General features: G+C 33.8%; 1 protein-coding gene across 1 annotated transcript in view; it reads right to left on the reverse strand.

Annotated features, from left to right (window-relative positions):
• Positions 1-322: 322 nt before the first annotated feature.
• LOC126966718 (modifier of mdg4-like) overlaps positions 323-22,362 on the reverse strand; it is a 341,756-nt gene continuing 319,716 nt past the window's right edge. The window contains exon 5 of the mRNA XM_050810980.1: positions 323-631. Coding sequence (XP_050666937.1) covers positions 444-631 — 188 coding nt within the window. The 3' untranslated portion in view covers positions 323-443. The remainder of the gene's footprint in view (positions 632-22,362) is intronic.

Raw genomic sequence — 22,362 nt, forward strand, 5'->3', positions numbered from 1 at the left:
GCAAAAAAATTATTAAAATATCACTACTACGTGCTCAGTCCTGTGTATCAGCTATCTATATATATAATGAAAAGGGTCTTTGTTTGAGGTTCAATCACGCCTAAACCACTGATCGTATCCACGTCAAACTACCACCATTCGATGCGAAATATATCCTAGATGGTTTATAGCTACTTATTTTACTTCCGACGTTCCTTCCTTTTAAAATTTGCCCAGCAAAGCGGGCGGGATCGGCTAGTTTGTTTATAAAAGAAAACCTGCATTACATGAAATCCTAAAATTATCCCCGATAATTCGAGTATAGTGAAATAAAAGGTAGGTAGTAGTAGTGGTTGTTTTATTTTACTTACAAAGATCGCCCTTAATGAGAATCCCAGTACATATGTAATAAAAATAAATTAATGTTATATACTTATAACTAATTTATGAAAAAAAAATTGAATTCAATGATTGTGTATATTTCTTATTGCGATAAGTTCATCTGCAATAGTAACTGCATAAGCTTGGCAGCCTTTCGAATGATGAGTTGAACACCTCCATTTAAATGTATTATTTCCTTGTGCTCGACTACTGAATTTCCTGCCCTCGCAAACCATAAGCTTTCTACCTCTTTGAGACATCACGTAGGACACTGAAATAAAAAAAATGAATTAAGTAAAACTCTCATGCTAAAGAGAAATATTATAAATATACTATCAAAGCCATTATTATTAATCATGAGAGGATAATTTTCGACAATAAATAAAAAATATTTTTCGAGTCTAATTCACGTTTAGCTTTTTAATAGTTTATCTCAGCCATCTCTAGACGCTGTTATTTGCAATAATATTTTATCCAAAATATGTTCCTTATAATATGCAATAAAATACAAAATTTAATGGTTATGAATATAATTTGCTTTGAAAATCTCATTATCTACTGTGTGTATTTTTGCACTACATCCTTTGCTGTGGTGAGTTGAGCAAACCCAGTGGGTTTTTCGGCCACAATGTCTTTTTTTGTAAAATTTGTATCCATTTATACATAGAAGCTGACTTCCCCTTTGAGACTGGATGAAATAATAACCTAAAATTTAATAAGAGGTATATATACATTGTGAAATTGCTCTTTAGCAATCAATGGGAGTCTTGGGGGAATCACAGAAAGCACTTGGTGTCTTCTGTGATTTATTTAAGGCTATTGAATGTGTTCAACATTCAACGCTGGTCAGGAAGCTATCTATGTCACTATGGCATAAAAGGAGCTGCGCACAAACTTCTGATTTCATATTTAAACAATCAAATCAATCAATCAAAATCACTTTATTCATGTAGGTCATGGAAATGACACTTATGAATGTCAAATTTTACTAATCATTTCAATTACAATATAATATGTAAAGTGATGAAACATACATACTCAAACGTCAAATCAAAACAAAAGTTATTGAGTACAGTAGCTGCATCATCCACATATAAATAAAGTTATTCCGTGAGCATTTTATAAGCGATTATAATTAAAAATATATAAATATGTTTAATAACCCCCAAAAATCTGAAACCGAGTCTCCGTCAAAATGATAATCACCACCACAAGCAGCGCCCGTTAACGAGCAGGACGCATAGGCCAGCCATCGCCTTCCTCGACCATATTTTAGGAAATGGAACGACCCGTCCCACGTCGCCGCCACAAGCAGTAACAACAATACAATTCAGAAGGTCGATGTGAATGGCGGGAGATGTCCTGGGACTCCTCTCAGTATGGGAGTACCACCAGGGTCTATTCTTGGACCATTACTCTTCCTTATCTATATAAATTATCTTCCTAATCATAAAGAAACCTGACCTCGTGTACTGGATTAGCGCTAATAACTTAATGCAAAAATAGCAAGAAAACGAAATATATAAAATTTACCGTACCAGATGTCAAAAACATAAAAGCAAGTGTTTTGTTAAACGGAGAGGTGATAAAACCGTTGGAATCTGCTATATTTCTAGGCATTATTCTAAATTTCAAATTACAATGGGGCCCCAAATTGAAGGATTGGCGAACAGATTTCGTTATGGAGCATACGCGGTTACAAATATTAGACGATTAACTAACATAAATATGGCGCGACTAGTTTACTTACAGAAGAGGGTGATTCGCGCTTTTATAGCCTAGGTCCTAAAGAATCATTGAAAGCAAAACTTAAAGAAATTAACATCTTGACTGTTGCTTCACAATAGAATTAGATTTATTAATTAGATTGTATAAAAATACGCAATTATTTTTATACTATTTAGTGGTTGTTTTTTTGTTAAATTTTTTTTATTAATAATATATAAAACTAACAATTTGTCTAAATATGTGTAGATATACTAAATTTTTCAATGCAGCAATGAACGTAAGTGCTTTACAATTTGATTACAGATAGTTAGAAATTCTGTCAAAGATCGCGCCCTTACTGTAAGTCGTTAAGGAGTCCCATTACTAGACCATAACTATGTGTTGGTAGATGACTTAAATATCCGGATAGCATAAAAAAGATTCGGCTGAGTATCGTTTGCTCCTAAGAATTGAAGAGTTCCGATACGTTGTCATGGATTCCGTAATCATAACCTAACCAAACTCTCACCAAACTATCTTTGAAATATATCCTTTCCAATTAAAAAAGAATCATCGAAATCGGTTGGCGCGATATTGAGTTATTCGTAAATTTATCATCCACTTTGCTATACGTATGTATAGCAAATTTAAGACTTTTATGGTCTTCTCATGGATACCATTGTCAGATCTGGATCAATGGGACCACACGGGAACCACCAGCTTTCAAATAAAAAAAGAATTATCAAAATCGGTTCACCCAGTCGAAAGTTTTGAGGTAACAAACATAAAAAAAGAACAGACCGACGAATTGAGAGCCTCCTCCTTTTTTGAAGTCGGTGAAAAACGATTGTGTGGTAAAGGTTATTAAAATATAAATGACTTTCTTAATGATACTATATATAGGGAATTGAGCGATCATCGTCAGGCTATTAAATAATAAGTGAAATTGTACGATATTACTTTGTAACTATATTTTTATGGAATAAAAGATGCTCGCTGAGTTTGTTGCGCCCGTTCTTCTCAGGTCTGAGCCATACTTTTTGGAATTGTATTTTGATATATGTCATATAAAATACTTATTTGAATATTTTTTTAAATTGAATTTGAATGAGTTCCTCTGCGATTCTTAACAAAAGCAGTTTTCCCAATCGGTGGTCATGATTGTTACTATCGATGTTTGTAATTACTTAGAGATCTTCGTTAAAACATATTTATTTAACATCGCTAGTTTTATCTTTTCGTGGCATAATTCTAATAATATACGATCTACATTCGGTAGATTATTTTTAATATTATTTGGAACAGTCGTTATAACTATTCTAAGTTGCAGTGTCTATATTTTATTTAAAATTGGATGTGAATATATACGTATATATCTATGAAAAATTAAATACAAGAACGGTTTATAAGTAACATTTATTATGAAAAAATTCAAAAACAGATAAATAAAACTTTGGCACCTTTATAGTTCTATTAATATTGTAAAACAAACGTTGAATTTGCCAGTGCTCTAATAATAGTAAATGAAATTATAAGATCGAAAAACCAATTATATAACACACAGCATATAATTTGATTCCCACATTACGTAGATCTATGCAGCAATAAGGACTACAATAGCTAAGTACCAAGGAAATACATCTTTACCATTCATTATAGTTGGTTTTCAGCCAACCAAAGCCCAGGGCAGAATTAATATTTGATGTAGAAAAAAAAAAACAAATAACCTTCTAAAATATTTATCACAATGGTATTTGAATATTTCCTTGATTGAGTAGCGTCTGAGTGATTTTGTACCCAATGTGGAAAAAAACGTGTTTGTGTTTGTGTTAACGCATTAGCCACAGTATAAATTAAAATCTCAATGATTATGATATTTAAAGGCTTTAGTAACTATATCGTCATCGACCGTGTGTATAATAGCATTACAGCCCTTATTATGATGTGTAGAACAAGCCCAATAAGTCTTCAAGCCATAACCACTTTTCCTGAAAAACGTGTATCCATTTACTTCTAACAGCTTGGATCCTTTCTTAGAAATAATAAAATTAATGTCTGAAACAATAATAAACTTTAAGACACCGATAAAAATAAAACAACAGTATATGCAATCATTAACTTGGTTTAAAATTGGAGAGCTTTTGGATATATGAAAAGAAAAATAAAACAAATCGCGCCAATAAAAGACTGTAATTAAACTAACACGAATTTAATAATTTCATTTACATTACATTATTAACAAGAGCCTTTCATAATGTCATGAATTTAAGACATGGCTATTTCTGAGTGAAACATTTGAGTCATTGGCGGCAGTTAAAAAATTTTTGGAGCCCGTTTTCTGTAGTTGGAGCGTGATAGTATGCGTCCTGATTCATTGTTACCAAGAAGATAATCCAAAGGCATTCAATCGGAGAACCATGGTAACCAAGCGACAGTACACACACGGCCTACATGTCAGCCATCTTGGATATTCGACACCCCTAAGCAATATGTTGTTTTAGTTCATGCCATGACTAACGGGAATGTAGCTCTAGTAAAAAGGCCAATCACAAATCACTTCAGATTCGAGAACTTGGAGAAAACTGAGAATGAAGCTAACAAAATTAACGTGTGCTGACAACCCTTGATGTCCATTGCTATGCTAGCCGACTGTAACCATCTGAATTTCGAGATTGGTTCCCATATTTTATCTATTTTTGAATGTTTTAACATACTTGGTGTTTGTTCTTGTAGCGCTAGAAAAAATTTTGAACTTTACATAACTCGTTAATTTCCTACTGCTGCTATTATATTTCATGACTACGGCTTTTGCAACCTTATATTTAACATATCACCACCTTACTTAAGAGGGTTATATTCAACACCTACATTGGAGACACTAACGCAAATTTACAAATCAATCAATCAAATGCTTTATTTATGTATAAATGTGTAATATAGTGTGTGACGATTGTACAATATGACAGTTTCACATTTTTCGCCAGTTTTAACAAGACATGCAAATTAATTAAATAATGACTATGACCAAACCGACGTGTTGATCTACATTGAATATTGCAACAAGTAAACAAAGAAGAAACTCTGTTATAGACATAAAATATTGCTTTCGTCCTTTTTATTCCTAACAGTTTTTTTTAAGCTGTGATCTCGTTCATGCACGGTATAATTATTTGCATGTCACATCCAGATAAAAAAATTATTCTAGTTTTCATTTTTCGTAACATAGTAATGACAGTGACGGCTCAAAAATATCGGAAAAAATTGAGTAAATCTCTATTTTGACCGTTCACATTAACAAAAAGTGTCATTCAAATCGCGAGTGTAACACGTAGCTTGACACACACACTAAGGTATTAAACCTGGCCTGTTTTTATCAGTTGTCTAACAGCAAGAGACTGTATGTAGACGTATAAATTATCTGAGATTTAATATTTACCACAACTTATAATTATATTATATGTTTTCCTTATCCTCGTTTGTCCTCACTAATTGACACCTTTAGTTATTTCACCATCGATCGTACGTATAAACTTCATAGCAATCTCTTCTATTAAGGATACAGGAACCCGAATCATTCATAATATCAACCACCTCATTCACCAGTCCATTGTTACGCTAACACTTTATTGTCCTGGTCCATTTTCAGACTCAGTGCCATGCCATCAGGTCATTTTATGGTAAAGATACCAGTGCCTCTGCTCATCTCTAGTTGAATTTCCCTAATTTATTCGTTTATCATCTGTATGTTTATTTCAGTGACAATGATCGTCCACATGTTTAACTATTACATCATCGACGGTATGTATGACAGCACGACAGCCCTTGTTATGATGAGTGGAGCAGGCCCAATGCCATTTACAACCGTACGCCTTTTTCTTGAAAAATGTGTAATGTCGGTCCTTTATCATTGACGTTCCTTTTTTAGAAACCACAAATGATAAATCTGGAATTAATTCAAACATGCAAATATATTATTGGTAAAGTTATAAGTCGTAGAGTAAAAAGAATCGTTTGTTAGTATTATAATTTTGTTAATATTTGTAATGATACTCACTATTAAGTGATTATGGCCGTGTAAAATAAACGGTTTACTCACTCCCGTGTAAAATACACTCAAAAAATATACTCACATTATACAATACAATTTTTTTAATACTTTTTAATTCTAGTTCAAATCGTTCCAATGAATCATAAGTATTTTATGTAATACGTATAATATATAGAGTACTTTTACTGCAAAGCTGGTTTCAATTGGTCTCTGTTAAACCTCTAGATAAGAAAACTTAAAATATCGAATGAATATAACGAAATTTAAGATTTCAAATTAATATAACATGAAAACACTAATAAAGAGAAAAACATTTTGACATAACACTGACTAAATCGTTTATTATACAATTTATAATAATAAAATAAAGTACCCACGAGACGCAAACAAGCAACATACCGGACTGTTAACATAACGGTTTTCGGTTTTCACCGTCACCCACATTCTCTTGCAACATCAAAGGAATAGCAATGTATGTTGGTGGTGTCCATCATATCAATGATATGTTGGACACAGTTTCCTGCAATAACCGTCACAACGACCTGTACGCTGCGACCAGTAAGGAAGCTGGAGGTCCACTTGCATAAGCACTAGGGAAGCCCATCTACGCAATACACGAAGTAAATGGTTGGTGGCAGCTGTGTCCATCTTCTTCCAATAATCATCCATGTAAGTGCTAAAGTATGGAATTTATATAATAACCTTCAATGACTTTTATGATTGCTAAAGTCGGTTTAGGTAATAATATTAATAGAAGATCACAGTATCTTCTCCGTGTCAGCAGGTTTACTGCTAATTCTCATAATTAAATTCACATTTATTTAATTTAAATGGTTGATTTTTAACATAAATTTAATAGCACTCAACGTTATCGTAATAGCTGTTATTAAAAATACACAACCTGTGAAGTGAACATTTTGACAAGTGAAGCCAAGCGGTATCACAGATATAGAAACAACATCTAGAAATTACGAATCTTTTATTAAATTAAACAATAACCTAACCTTAAGAACGAGAAATAACTTAATGCAATAAAACAAATAAATATATTTTTTTGGTCCATTTTGAGAAAAAAAATAAAAAACTATACTGTCTGTTTAACTTTGTGCATGGCTTGTAGTTTTTTTTAAAGAGATGGACAAATGAACATATTGGTCACCTGATGTTAAGTGATCACCGCTTTCACATTCTCCTGCAACACCAGAAGAATCACAAGAACGTCGGCAACCTTTCAGGAAGATGTACTCGCTTTTTTTGAGGTTGCACATATCGTGTCGTACTGGAAACAACGCGCAAAGAAGCCCACACATGGCAGATAGTGTGAATTATATCCAAGTGTGACTAAAGTGGAATTCGCCTTCGGAATCCATTGCTATGGTCTTTGGTGTTTCTAAATGATTTAGCTGAAAAACTCCAGTATAAAGAATTTTACAGAACAATTTTTGGCGAATATTTTCACCTCTTCGTTGATATAAAAAATATCAGTGTTCATTATAAGCCAATTTAAAATTATATTGTTGAGGCTTGACCTGCTAGTGGATCAATGTGTCCAGTACACCATAACATGCAGTGAGGCCACCCTCACTCTACAACACTGCTAGACCATGTCAAGCCAACAAAGTCTTGGTTACATTGATATAGATAAAAGAAAGGAAGGAGCTCCCAATTAACCGACTTCATTAACAGATCCTTCGTTCACAGATCAAAAGAAGCGTCTCGACGTTGGATGTTCGCCTGTCGAAGTTAAAATCTTATGTCCTCACAAGACCAGCCGTTAGCTCTCGTCCGACTGCACGTGGTGGTCCAGATCTCAATGATTATGGTTATTGTTGATTTTGACAACGGTTTCATGAATGGTGTGGATGTTGGCCTTACACTGGCGGACTGCACAGCTCCAGTGAGTCTTTAAGCCTACGTCTCTTTTGTAATAAAACTTGTTTCCGTTCTGCAGAATTATCCTCGAGCCCTTTTTAGAAAATCCGAAAAATAATTCTGAAAATAGAGATAATTGATGTGTTGTTTAATTTAAAACAAAAACGTGTTAGCAGTATTGAAATCTATGTATTAATTTACACGTGATCTGAATCCAATTTGATTAATTAGTTAGATAGACTGAAACTCCTTTTAGATGCCTATATAGATATATCATTCCCCGTGATGCCAGATTTTTATTCATCATTTCTTTTATTCTTACTTTTTATGAAAATTTTGTTTTCCTGTTTATTTCGAGCATTAATTTAAACATAAGTGTGGTTTTCTGTTTCTGTCATTCATTGCAGAATGCAACTCTACGCTACAGTAGAAGGTGGGATGCCAGGCCACTCGCAGACCATTGTATTGCACTGAAATCCTCAAATTCATGGAAAATAACAATAAAGGAAGCGTTATTCAAACCATTATTTATTTTCAAACGCATATAACAATAACCTTTGTATAATTGTAATTACATTAACAAATGCTATTGTAATACTTTTTAATATTAACAAAACAATGTTATACGATCCTGTATGTTGGAAATTATCATAAGTTGTTTTACTTATGTTTAATGATTTTGAATTCCTTGAAATTACTCAATAATGAGTGTGAACATTAAACATCTTAACAATAATACCGTTTATTGTATGGACCATAGCTCGACACTTATTTTTATAGCCACTTGAACATAGCCAATGTGTTTTTACTCCCACCACTCGCTTTTGTGAAAATCGATATCCGTCCACCAATAACATAGTTTTTCCTCTTTGAGACATTATGAAACTTATACCTGGAAATTATAATTAACTCCATGTAGATAACACCTGCTGTGGTATATATTATACTATTGTTAATGGATACATATTATTATAACGTAATAAAAACATATGTGCCGTTAGCTGTTTCAACAAATATTAAAGACGTTTTATTTCAGTCCAAGGCTTTTTATTTTAATGTAAACGAATGGTCGTATCTATAATAAAACAATTCCATAATTAATTTTGTAAATTTTCTCTGTAATCATTTATATAGTATTTAAATATGTACAAAATACTTATATGATATTTACATAACATGGTTGAACATTTTATTATTCTAGCACAAAGGCGTAGGTGTAATAGTGGCTCTTCATAGTAGTGTCACGTGTTCAATACAAGCAGCTATTATTGAACCAACACTACTTATTTGATCATACTGAAAAATCAACAGTCATTTGAAATTAAATTATGTATAATAAGCGCGCGCGCTCCGTCTAAATACTTAAAACAACACTACTCTAACAGTAAGCATGCTCTGTTATGAACATATCTGTCAGAACTTCTATGTTAAAAGAGAGGTTCTATTGTATACATTCAAAATATTTAGGAATAACGTGGTTAAAAGTTAAGTTAATTCGTTTAATTCAGTATCATGTTTCAATGAGTATGTTGATTGCGCCTCTTCACAATGGTGCCATCAATGGTATGAGCTATCGCTCGACACCTGTACTTCACGTGACCACAACATAACCAATGTGTCTTCAATCCTACAACTCTCTTTCTAGAGAACCGGTGGCCGTCCATTACTAACACGACATTCCCTTTGTTAGACATTTCGAATTGTGCATCTGAAAATATTAATGTAATGAACGTGATAAAGGTTATTTACGATGTGAGGTTATTACAAAATATTTAAGTGATATATATAAAAAAAACAGGCCAAAATTTTATGTATTTTTTATATGTTATATAAAATGTACAAATATATTTAGTATACGTCTCATAATTTCAGATTTTATAAACATATTCAGACATCACGATATGTAAAAATATTTTATAATAATTTCATTAAAAAAAAACGCAAAAAAATGTTCGATTAGGGCCAGTTCCTTCCCAGTCAAAACAAGATAAAAATTGTATTCCTAATATTAATTAATATTACACGATTTTAGTTTATTTTTTATATTTACTTAAAAATTAATAACTACTTATAAAGATATAAAAACTCAATCCAATTAAATATAACAAGCACGTGCTCGCGACTTTGCTCGCGCAGATTTTTTTTATGGACCGATTCGAATGGGTCTTATTTCAGATGGTATCAGATTCGTAATTCTTGTTTAAATGTGTTTTGTCACTGTCTTTATGTCTGTTCATAAAAGAGATTAAATACATTCACGGATTTCGTATTGGGACGCCAGACACTAATTGCTTGGAGAGCTTGAAACAATACATCAGTGAAAAGAGCATTCAAATCATTTTCTATGCCGTTTCTATTAGCCTTTAGGCTAATAGAAAATGAATGAATGTGTTTACACATGATCGGATTTGGTACGACCGAACTATCGGACGCGGTCAGGGGGCCTACTCCTAAAATCGACATTCGATATATTGGCATTAGTCGTGTCGAATCCTACTCTTAGTTATATCGTATTCAATGTCGAAACGATGATTGAACGAACGAAACATTTTTTGATATTATCGGTGCTAACCCTACTCTTAGTTGAAAATGTCAGAGACGAATATTCGAATTTGACAAATAATCATCAATCAAACGTCACCTTTACGATAATCTCAACGACACCTTCTAGGCTGTCGTTGCTATAATCGTTTCAAGTTGTATAGATATATTTGCCATACAATAAACATACTTAATAAATATTATTAAAATAATTATATATGATTTACTATTCAACAGGATTTTATTACTATCAAGTAATTTAAATCATTTTGTTGATCGTTTATGCGTGGAAAGTAATGCGAATGGCCACCTGAGAACTAGGAAGTCGACGAGAAGGGTTGAGACACCACACCACACCAGTTTGTTGCGAGGCGCCCCCCAGACCGTCCGATGATCATACCGTACCAAATTCTACCATGTGTTTAGGCTATATGATTAGCATGCACAGACCAACCGACAAACAGAGAAAATAATGTTTTTCTACTTATGTATGTACCGAAAAGTATAACATCTCAATGTGTATGCGTATTAGAAATCTTCACAATTTCACCGTCGATGGTGTGAATAGCAGCGCGGCACCTGATCTTGCAGCCACTCGAACAGAGCCAGTGCGTTTTCACTCCAAAGATTCTATGCTTATAATACCGATATCCATTCACTAATAACATAGCTTTTCCTCTTTGAGACTGTATGAGACGTGCTGAAATATTTTATTTATTAAATATGACAATAGAACAACATTTAAATGGATCTCGTTCTGCAATGGGTAAAGTTAAAGAAAGAATAAAATCACCATTATGGTAAAAACAAATAGGTGATATTATAAGGAATAAATTTTTATTTCGAGAGTTAAAACAAATATACCAAGTTATGACAATTTATGATAATATCGTTGTCATAGTTTAAATAATATATTGGCCTATACATACGTAAGTAATCATCCCTACTTTGTGCTTATATTATTCTGACTTAAAAATGTCTAAGTTTCTTATTAGGAACTTGAGAATGACTAAATAAAATGGAGATTTAGGAGAAACAATAGACGGAAGTGAAAGTTCTTAAAATTTTTTACAATATAATAATATTATTTACATATTTATAAATTACTCTTGCAAAATTACGCACTACTTTAGTCATCTCGACCAGGCTTTACTTCAAACGAGCATGACAGGTCAATCTAATTCAATATTCACAATAAAAGTACTGAACGCTAAATTAATTACTCCATACATTTTTCATGTAATATATTATATACTTATAAAAAGAAAAAGACAGAACACTGACTGAGACAAGTGAACATGTATGTTTTTCGAGAATATGTAGGTTTTTCGAGAATCCTGAACGGCACTGCATTGTAAAGGGCAGGGCGTATCAATAACCAGCTGAACGTCCTACTGTAGTTTTCAACAAATTATATTTTTGGTCAAGCTGTAATATTATAATATTACGTCATATTTTATAGAACTTTTATTATAACTAATACAAAATTTTGTAAATTGTAAAATTAAAATCATTTATGACGTTTTTCCTATATTATGATTCAGAACTTATACATCTAGAATGACTGTGACAGCTGTGAACACGTCGAAAAAAATAGCTGTTAAACTGTTAAATAACTGTTTACTTCTATTTTCAGCAACGCACGCACACTCAAACAAAGTAATTGACGTATGGCGAGTGTAAGACGTAGCTCGTCATGCATCTTAAATAATAAACCAGGCCTGTTTTCATGCTTTGCCTAACCGCAAAAGACTCTATCTAGAGGTATTAATTATGTAAGATTCAAAACCTCTTGTGTGCTAGCGGCAAACTGTCAAGCGATTGGTTTCCTGTGACCAAAGTGGCCTACTACTGGCCTCCTATATCTGTCTTTAATCAAATATGTATATATACTTTATATATACATGTTACAAAGTCGTTATAAATGAGGGTACATTTAAAAACGTCACTAGCTTATATTTTTTTAATGTGTATGAACGTTATTCATCCTAACAATTACATTATTGACTGTATGCACCACAGCGCGACATCTGTTCCTGAAGCTGCTCGAGCACAGCCAATGAGTCTTAATACCGACCGTTCGTTGTTTATAAAATCTGTGGCCATCAATTAACAACTTCAATTTTCCCTTTTTAGTTACCATTAGGCAAATATCTGAAAATACAATTATAATCATTACGCGAGAAACAAATATGAAATTATCTACTGTCTTATAAGTTGATATAAGTACAAATTGACATCAAATAAAAAGAAACTAACTAGTATACGAAATATGTTGTATATTATATATTTACTATACCTCATATAAATTGTTGGTTTTTATTATTCATTACCTCTATGTAATAGGTTGAGTACAGAGACTGTACGCACACCAACTCGTTACATGAAACCAGGTTATTTACTAAATCGTAAGTTATTTTTATAGCGTTATCAGTTGAATTTTTGTATTTTTTGAATTTAAGCTGATTATTCGATAGCAATTTTAATAGGTATTTAATTATTTGGGTGTTGGTATCTTTTCTACAATGTTAGCTGTCGCAGGAGCTATGAGATTGGATGTTGGAAGCGGTGTCTTCGTTTAATGATTGTGTACATTGACTATCTTCACAATATCATTATTAATGGTATGAACAACAGCTTTACAACCTTTCTTACATTGCCAGTGTATCTTCACTCCAGATACTCTCTGTTTGTAAAACTTGTTTTGTCCTATCCTTAACATCCTTGTGCCTCTCCGGGAAATAAGAAAACAATAACCTGGAAATAAAAAAAAGCGTTCCTAAAATGATCTTACACAATTTTATAAAAAGATTACTTGATACACACACACTCATATTTTTGAGAAATACAATCAATTATTCTCAACAAGACGTACAAATAAGTTTCATGTGTTTCTGGCACATAGTTCGATTGCAAAAATTGCAATATCTTATTGTTTTTATATCTTTAGCTCGAGGACAGACGGTGCATCGTCGCTTTTTCGTCGATGGTACGCCTTCAGAATTCAAATTCTTTTTCAATGTTCTAGATACCGACGACTGAGGTGATCTGTCCTCCTCTTGACCTTCAACAATACTCAGCTCCACAGATTCTAAAGAGTCACACCTTTTCATATTAAAGTCTTTTTCATAGTCACGATTACAAATTTTATCATCGATACAAGAAGCATCTAGAATATGAAATACATCTCAGTTTCATTGCGGACATACGCAGGAAATCATTTAGCTTACACAAACTTGGGCAGCCATGATCATACACTTGAAGGTGTTGCCGGTGTCACTCAGGTACTGCAGCTGTTACATTATCCTTACTATTGCTATTTCCGCTGGGACGCCGATCTGATAAGAATCAAGTTAATTACGAACAACTTCACTTAGCCTTATTGTTGTTAAAAAAATTGCTATTACTTACAAGTTCATAATGATTTGATTGCTACAACTTAATAGATACATCCAAGTAATCATACAGCTATAAGAAACTACATCTTTTAAAAATGTATAACTTGACCATATCGTGAATCTGGATTGCTTAGGGCTGCGTTTGTTACGTTACACCATGGGTCACCACAACCAGTCGCCGCTACCAAAAACATGTATACAGCTCTATAGAGAGCGACCACCTCGGACGCGTCGTGAGTCTGGTGTCTAGTTTGGAAGCTTACGGACAGCACGATGGTGCGACAGGGTCCCGGAGAAATATAGCCCATATAAACTTCTATCATAGAACAACACGGGCTGTGTTGTTAAGTTTATTAAAACTTAAAGACACACCATTTACCAAGCTGTGGATTTATAGAATAAGGCAGGGCTTTTAGGCAGAAATTCGCTTTTTTAGAGATCTCGTACATTTTTATAGTATAATAATTATTAACTTTTAAATTGAATTTAATGAGTAACCAACCGAACATGTAGTCGTAGTGAGTGAATTAGTCACGAAGTGAAAGTTAATCTGGTAAATTAGAAGGATGCGTACCTTTTTGTACGCAGAAGATGAATACTCATATAGCTCGGCTTAAAACTTCAGCTAAGCAAAGACGAAAAAAATTACAAAACGGTTTCGAGACTAAACAACGAGACATCTTTGGTACTAAACTAGAAAACTTAGACTCATATGTTATGTAAAAAAAAACAAAACAGTGAAATGTTGATAAAGTATCGCTTATATATTTTATAAACATAATATTATAATGATTAACAATAAACATGTTAAAAATTAAATAATATAATATTATGCTTAATTTTTGCAATTTGCATATTTAACACAGAGTTCTAACTAAAATTAAACATTATTTTATTATTAAAATTGTTCTATCTAATAAAAACATTTCATTTCTAAATGATGTGTTAAACTCAGCCCATATTTCAGTTGTTGCTTTAATATCAAACCATATTATGAGTAAGGTAAAACGTGAAATGTATTACTCATAAAGAATGAAATTTAAACACCTTAAATAATTTATTGCTTTGCTACACTAAGGAATCTTCTTATCAAATTCATATTCATTAGTGGGAGGGTTCTTTGGAGTGGATGCCGGCTAGATTATAGGTAGGTACCACAACGGCGCCTATTTCTGCCAGTAGTAACGAGTAAGCGTTAAGGCGAAGGGTAAACAGAAAACATACAAACAAGGTGTTTTTAGACAAGTTTTGTCGTGAAAATATAGGATTTGGAGCTATGAACACTACTTTATCATGTTACACATACCCTTAAGTCTTACTTGTAGGTTGCTAATGCTGATTGTTTGTTAAAGTTAGCACTCCAGGACTATTATGAACTACCAGTTTTCTTTGTAGTTAAACAAGTTGTTTCTCGGAATCATGCATTTGTTTAATATACTAGTATCGTAAAAGTTGTTCTTATAGATTTTCCTTTTTTATGTAGGTACATTTATTCAGATTAGTAATCAATAATGAGGATTGTAAGCAATTAAGCAGTTTGCGCCTGTTAAAATGTACATTTTCGACCCAAGAATTTAGAAAATATTGGCTTTGTTACATAGGAGCCGTGAACTCATATCGCTCAAGGTCGCCGGCATTAAGTGTCCCCTTAATGTGTTTCGGTCTGAAGGGCGCCGTAGCTAGTAAAATTACTGGACAAATGAGACTTTACATCTTATGTCTTAAAGTGACGAGCGTAATTGTAGTGTCGCTAGGAATTTATGAATTTTTCAAGAAGAAGAAGCAGCGCTGTATTGTAACGGGCAGGGCGTATTTATTACCATCAGCTGAACGTCCTGTTCGTCTCGTAACTTATTGTCATAAAACCATATTTATGGCTTAGCATTTACTAGCGTAATACGATAATATTTGTATCCTACTCAATATTATCGCTGGAGATTTGGGTAGAGGAAAGAAACTTAGAAACAACTTGGGTTACACTTCCAGTGTAGGTTTTTAAACAACAAAAATAAGTAGCAACAACTTCAGTGGCATGCTGTCGTGCTAGTAATGAACATGAATTATATTTTCTTGTATAAAATCTAGTAATTAATCTTTCTTAACTCTCATGACTCAAACAGAAGCATATTATCCGTATTATCAGAGTAACAAGTGGTGTGAGTGTTAGCTATATATACGACGACTTCGTCAACTGTATGCACAAGAGCTCTGCATCGATACTTCTCATGTGTCGAACATCTCCATCGAATTTTATTTATATCTCTATGCTCCTTGTTGACGCGAAACTCGCAGCCTTGGAATATCATTTTCTTTCTGCCGGTGTGAGTTTTGTAAAAATACGGCTCTGAAAATATATGATAAAATTAGATATAATCAGTTTGCACATCTTGTGCTATTTATGGGAAGCTTAGTGGTGCAATTAAAACGATTACTAGAAAAATAACCTATAAGATAAGAAAAAAAAAAACAGTTCTATGTTTTGCATGTCTGTGTTAAAAAAATAAATGTATCGCAAATTATTTTAATATCAATAGTTTTGTAATTGGAGTAACTGTCGAATATTATCGGATAATAGGAATTTCTGGTGAATATATTCCTTTTGTCCCACATTTTACACGTCATGAAGAATTTGTTGTTTGAATCACAAGCACGTAGGTTATTAAATACAACTGACCATTACCAAAGACGTCGTTTTCAGGAAAGATGAGTTATTCGTATCATTGCTCTTCATCATTAACAGATAGTTAGTGAATACGCATTCGCTGTGTTCATACCTACATTTTAATAACTGTCGTATTTTACCTAACTTTACCCTTATCAATAGATTTTAGGAAAATAACGCTCCATTGAGATCAATAATTTAATAATTTAAATTAATTCTAAAACGCATCATAATCTTTATATAATATGTCTTTAGTATATTTTCATAGATGCGTGGTTATGTTCGTCTTGGCTCCTCACGATGCGGCCGTCAATCGTGTAATAAAACGATTTACATCCGCGCTTTGTGCATCGCCACCGAACTTTGTTATTACCCTCCATCTGTTGGTAGAATTTGGCGTTTTTGTAAATCATCTGTAAGTGGCCGGTGGAAGTTTTCAAAAACAATGCTGAAAATAAAAAATCTATTACATTATTTAATATTTTGAAAAAAATATATATATATAATATTTTAATTAACTGTATGTTTTATTTTTTTAATATAGGAGCAAACGTTCAAGAGGCTCCCTGGGAGAGAAATATAATACTGTTTTCATCAATATTTTTTATAAGAATACTCAAATTTAATAATAAATAGCTATATAGCTAAAACAATTTTCTTATTTGGATCATGGAATAATTATTTCAATTGTAAAATGCTTGCTTAACTAACATACATCACAGACACAAAAACTCCTAGGACAGCGTCCTGCCACCAGCTGTTAGAATTCTAGAACACATTCATTTACTAAATTGCATAGTGGATGCGTGTACGAAGCTATTAAAAACAGAGAGAATTGTAATATTCGTAAAAATTACAAAAAGCCTATATTAACATTTAATCCAAAATAAAATTTGCTTGAACACAAATGCATATACCCATCATATGCATTTATAATTATATGCAGTATAATTTAAACACCTCCCTAAGTTCTGGTATATACCCAACAGCTTGGAAATGTGTTTTAGTGATACCAGTATTCAAGAGCGGCGACGAAAATAGGGTAAAGAATTATAGGCCTATATCTATACTTAATACTTTCGCGAAAGTATTCAAAACACTTTTGTATCCAGAAATATCATGTCACTTTAAACACATGGTCGCACCTGAACAGCATGGTTTCGTAAAATCACGTTCCACTTCAACCAACTTGATTTCCTTTGTCAGGGACTTTGCTGACGGTTTCGATCGTGAGCAATCATTCGATGCAATATACAGTGATTTTAGTAAGGCTTTCAATAGCGTAAATTATGAAAAGTTGATATATAAACTGTCCTGTATTGGTATAGCCTATAGCTGAATAATAGATTAGAATTTTAAATTGGTGGTCTTATTTGTCGAAACGACAATGATTTGTTATGGTTGGAGGATATAAATCCAAAACATTACTGCTACATCCGGAGTTACTCAAGGATCACATGTGGGACCATTATTCTTTAACATTTTCATTAATGACATCGGAAAATGTTTTCAGGAGACGAAAATTTTTAAAGATGACTGATAATTTCAATGTAACAATCTAATAATGTGGTGCAATGTGAGTGCAATAAACTTGAATCCAAATCAGTGTCACGTTATTCGATTTAGTAGGAAAAACCACACGCTAAATAGAGTTTATCACATTAATCAGGTAACCCTGTATGAAGTCAGCCACACTCGAGACTTGGGAGACATGCTGGACAGTAAGCTGCGTTTTAATCTGCATATTGACGATATTGCCAACAACGCATTTAGAATGTTGGGATTCATTCTTCGCAATTTTAAAGAATTTACTAGTCCCAGCGCTAAAGTATTAGATTATAACTCTCTCGTACGTAGTATCCTAGAATATTGCAGTTCTGTGTGGAATCCGCATTACGATATATAATACGAATAGAAACTGTACAAAAGTGATTTTTAAGGCATTTGGCGTACAGTTGCAACTTGTAGCACCTTTCAAGTTACAAAGATCATCTACTATATTTTCGTCACAAATCACTTCGACATCGTAGAGAAATGCTTGGCACCAATGTTTCTGTACAAACATATTAATGGAATTTCAGATACCACCGATATTCTATCTAAAATAAATAATAATATTCCAATGAAAGTAAAATGATTAAGAAAATCTGCTTTCAAAATCAACGGAAGTAAAACGAATTAGGGTCAAAACGCACGATTATACCAATGTATAATAGCTATAATGCAATTCATAACGTAGTCCCTGTTGGTACTTAGAAAAGCTTAGAGATAGACATTTTCTCAAATTCAATAACACAGTTCAAGAAATTGGCGAATGAGATTATAAAAAAATTTGCTTAGTTAATAGGTATTGTAGTTAAGTGAAATGATGTAAAATTTGAATTTAACAAAATTTTATTGAGTTATATTGAAGCGTAATTTGCTAAATAAATAAATAGAATAAAATAAAAAGAGCTTTTTTATTCTTATATACACATTTTTACATACAGGATAAACAACTAGATACTATATCATATAAAGTTAGGTGTAAGCACCGCCAATGGCGCTAGGCGCTAAAAGCCTCCTTTTGGTTTCTCCATTGGTATCTTCCCTGGCTTCTGAACTCTACCAATGTGAGAGACATTGGCAATGTAATGATATAAATTTTATTTAATCTATTCTTTATTATCTATTGTTGGTAAATGTTTTGTTCATGTTTGTATTGTAATTTAATTAAATCTAATTCAATTTAATTGTGAGTCAACTTTTAACGTATGATATAATGTGTTTTTTTTTAACATCAACTTTTATTCTTTTTAATGTACTAGTTTGCTTCTTAATTGTGAATGTTATTTGCGCCTATAATTATTAAAGTAGCACTCAACTTGTATTTGAGTCATTATTTTGTATGTATTAGTGTATACTTTGTTGGTGCAATAAATAAATCAGATCTAATATTCTGCTGACGTAAGCAGCATCACTTGCTCATTCCATAGACAATTAAAACGACCTGTGTATTATGAAGTGGACTAGTGAGTTCAATTAAATAGCACTGCTTCACAGGATGCCACAATTTTCTGTTGATTAGGTTATGTTTCTTCAATAAAAATGTCAGTAATCACTACATATTATAAAATCCTCGACCGCGTCTTTCTATTCGCGATAAACTCAAAAACTACTGCACCTATTTTCATGCTGTTCACACCAATGGTTATCATGGTTCTCGAGGAAGGTTTAAGTATATAATATATTTAGTTTTTGTATACATTAACGATATTTGTTGGAGCTGTCGGAAAAAATAAGCCGTCTGGGAAGTTTCAACGAAAACGATGTCCTTTGAGATATAACAGTTCAAAATAAAATTAAATACAATAAAAGGTATAATTAATCTTAATTATACATTACAAGGTAACATCATATTTAGGTATTAATAAAATACATTTTCAATTTATATGATTATTGAAGTTATCTACAGCAGTACACATTAATACTTTACTATTTTTTGTATAAGTACTTATTAACATTATTAATGTAAAAATTTACCTGAGATAATTTATACGTCTAGATTGAATGTGACAGCTGTGAACACGTCGAAAAAAAATAGTGGCCAACTGTCAGCAAAGCACATGCACACTAAAATAATAAACCTGTCCTGTTGTCATGCATTATCTAAGAGTAAGAGGCCTCTATCTAGACGAATAAATTATCTAAGGTAATTATTTGATATATTTGAAGCCGATATGTCGAACCAATTGCACGATCATGGTTCTGACAGAAGTGCGGTGGCATCGAGAAACGATTGACGAATTGGCTCTTGATATTGTTAGTGCCTTACACTTACAATATATTAGCGTCTATGTGCGAACGAAGCGTGCGAGTGAAAATAATATCTCTAATGGAGATACAGCAAGATACAAAAATAAAGCGAATATCGTTGTGTCCGCTTTTGACTGACAAGTCGTTAACAGTCAGCCACGCTTGGTGTTAGCTTCTTACCCCCTTATTCATAATGGTCCGCTAACTTTAAACAGCCGCTTAGGAGTGTTTTTTCTCATTCTGACTTAGGTCAAAAGAAGAAGACAGAGTGAGAATTAGCAATGCTTTAAGTTAGCAGACTATTATGAATAAGAGGGTAAGTTTTTAAATATTAAACCACTAACGAACGCACACACCGATAAATATAATTGTTCACGCTTTATCGGACTGTCAACTCGTCCATCCGTTAGTTTATTCTAAGGAGTATCAACAAGTAAATAATATAAACTTAAAAAGAAATAGTGTTGAGGAATCAATAATGTAGATATTAAAAAAGTATAAATTTTACAAATAACATATAAAATCTAAATATTTTGTACTTTTGTAGTGGCAAAGCCTTAAGTACGTAAACAGTTGTTCCTATTTCAGTCGTAACAACTCTGTCGGCCATTTGTTCCTGTTTTCTTAAGATTAATAATGTGCCGCTGATATATTACATCAAAAATATATTAATTTATATCGAATTTAATTATGACTAAACGGTGTTGGTGTCGACTAGTAATCTGAGGTCCCTGAGCAAGGCTGAGATATCGCGTTCGCGTCCCGTCAACACTGCAAATTTTTACTCATATGCTTTTGTGAAGGAGTAAAAAACGGGGCACATATGTCGGACTCGGGTGGGTGACACCTCCTACGGACTGTAATATATTTGTGTATGTAATAGTGTGAATAATAGCGAGAGCGAAAGGATGAGTCACCGCCCATACGTCAGTCTGTCGATTGTCTGTGTTTGTATGTTTGTCTGCGGTTGTGCATGCGGCTAACTGGATAGTTGATCGCATGGGATAGTTTTGTGAGTTAAGATTCATGCTCTCTATATGTGATGTACCTAACTCCTTCGGGACATTACGTAGAACGACCGAGTTTCTTCTCCTCCAGAAGAGAATATGAGTGGAGGTGCACTCGCATGTCTGAAGGAGTGAGGTCAGCTTACAGTGCTCGTCTATCATACGCCCGCGCCACATACGACATGGACGGGAATATTGAATTCTTGACCGCCATCCAGTGGACCTTGTCGTCTATGAATATAGGTGGGGGACGTCCGGTGAAGGGCGGAGACGAGCGCGGGGAGACCGCGGAAGATGTGCGAAGGAGGGTGGAGGGGCCGCGGGAGAAGGGAGGTGGAAAAGTGTGAGCGACTCGTGAAACCGTCTTCATCTGGCTTCGACGCCGATTTCAATGGGAGCGGTACGGCAGGCGGCGGCTGGGGAGGCTTAGAGGCCCCGGGGGTGGCCGGGGTTGCCCGCCATGGAACCGGCGGGGCCAGGTCCGACTCCGCGGCGCTCTTGCCTGGCGAGCTGACCGGCTCCTCCTTTTCCATCACCGTAACTGTCTTGGGCACTGCTTTACTATGCCTACGTTCGTAGGTGCACTAGATGACTATCGGAGCATCTGGCGGGAGGCCAGGACACCTAGCTCCAGATAAATCTCGGAGATCTGATTCCGTTAAGACTCCACGGACTCATCGATCTCTCTGATCAGCTTCTTGAAAAACGGAAACACGATAAGGTGATGGGTCTGTACGACCCGGGCTAACTCGGCTAGTCCGGTGGAGTTATGACCCTTTAAGGTTGTAGGTTACCTCAGGCGGCCGTGGAGGTCTTGGAATGCGCAGGCGGGAAGGTGAGAACTGGAGGACTGAAACGCAATCGGAATCAAAATGTATTAACGATGTGTACTGCACATAATCTTCGACACTATCAGTGTCATTAATAAAAACGAAGTAAAGTTACTCCAACTTTAATACTTTTTGTCTTTAT

Source organism: Leptidea sinapis, chromosome 11 (genome assembly GCF_905404315.1).
Source record: "Leptidea sinapis chromosome 11, ilLepSina1.1, whole genome shotgun sequence".
NCBI classification, from domain to species: domain Eukaryota; kingdom Metazoa; phylum Arthropoda; class Insecta; order Lepidoptera; family Pieridae; genus Leptidea; species Leptidea sinapis.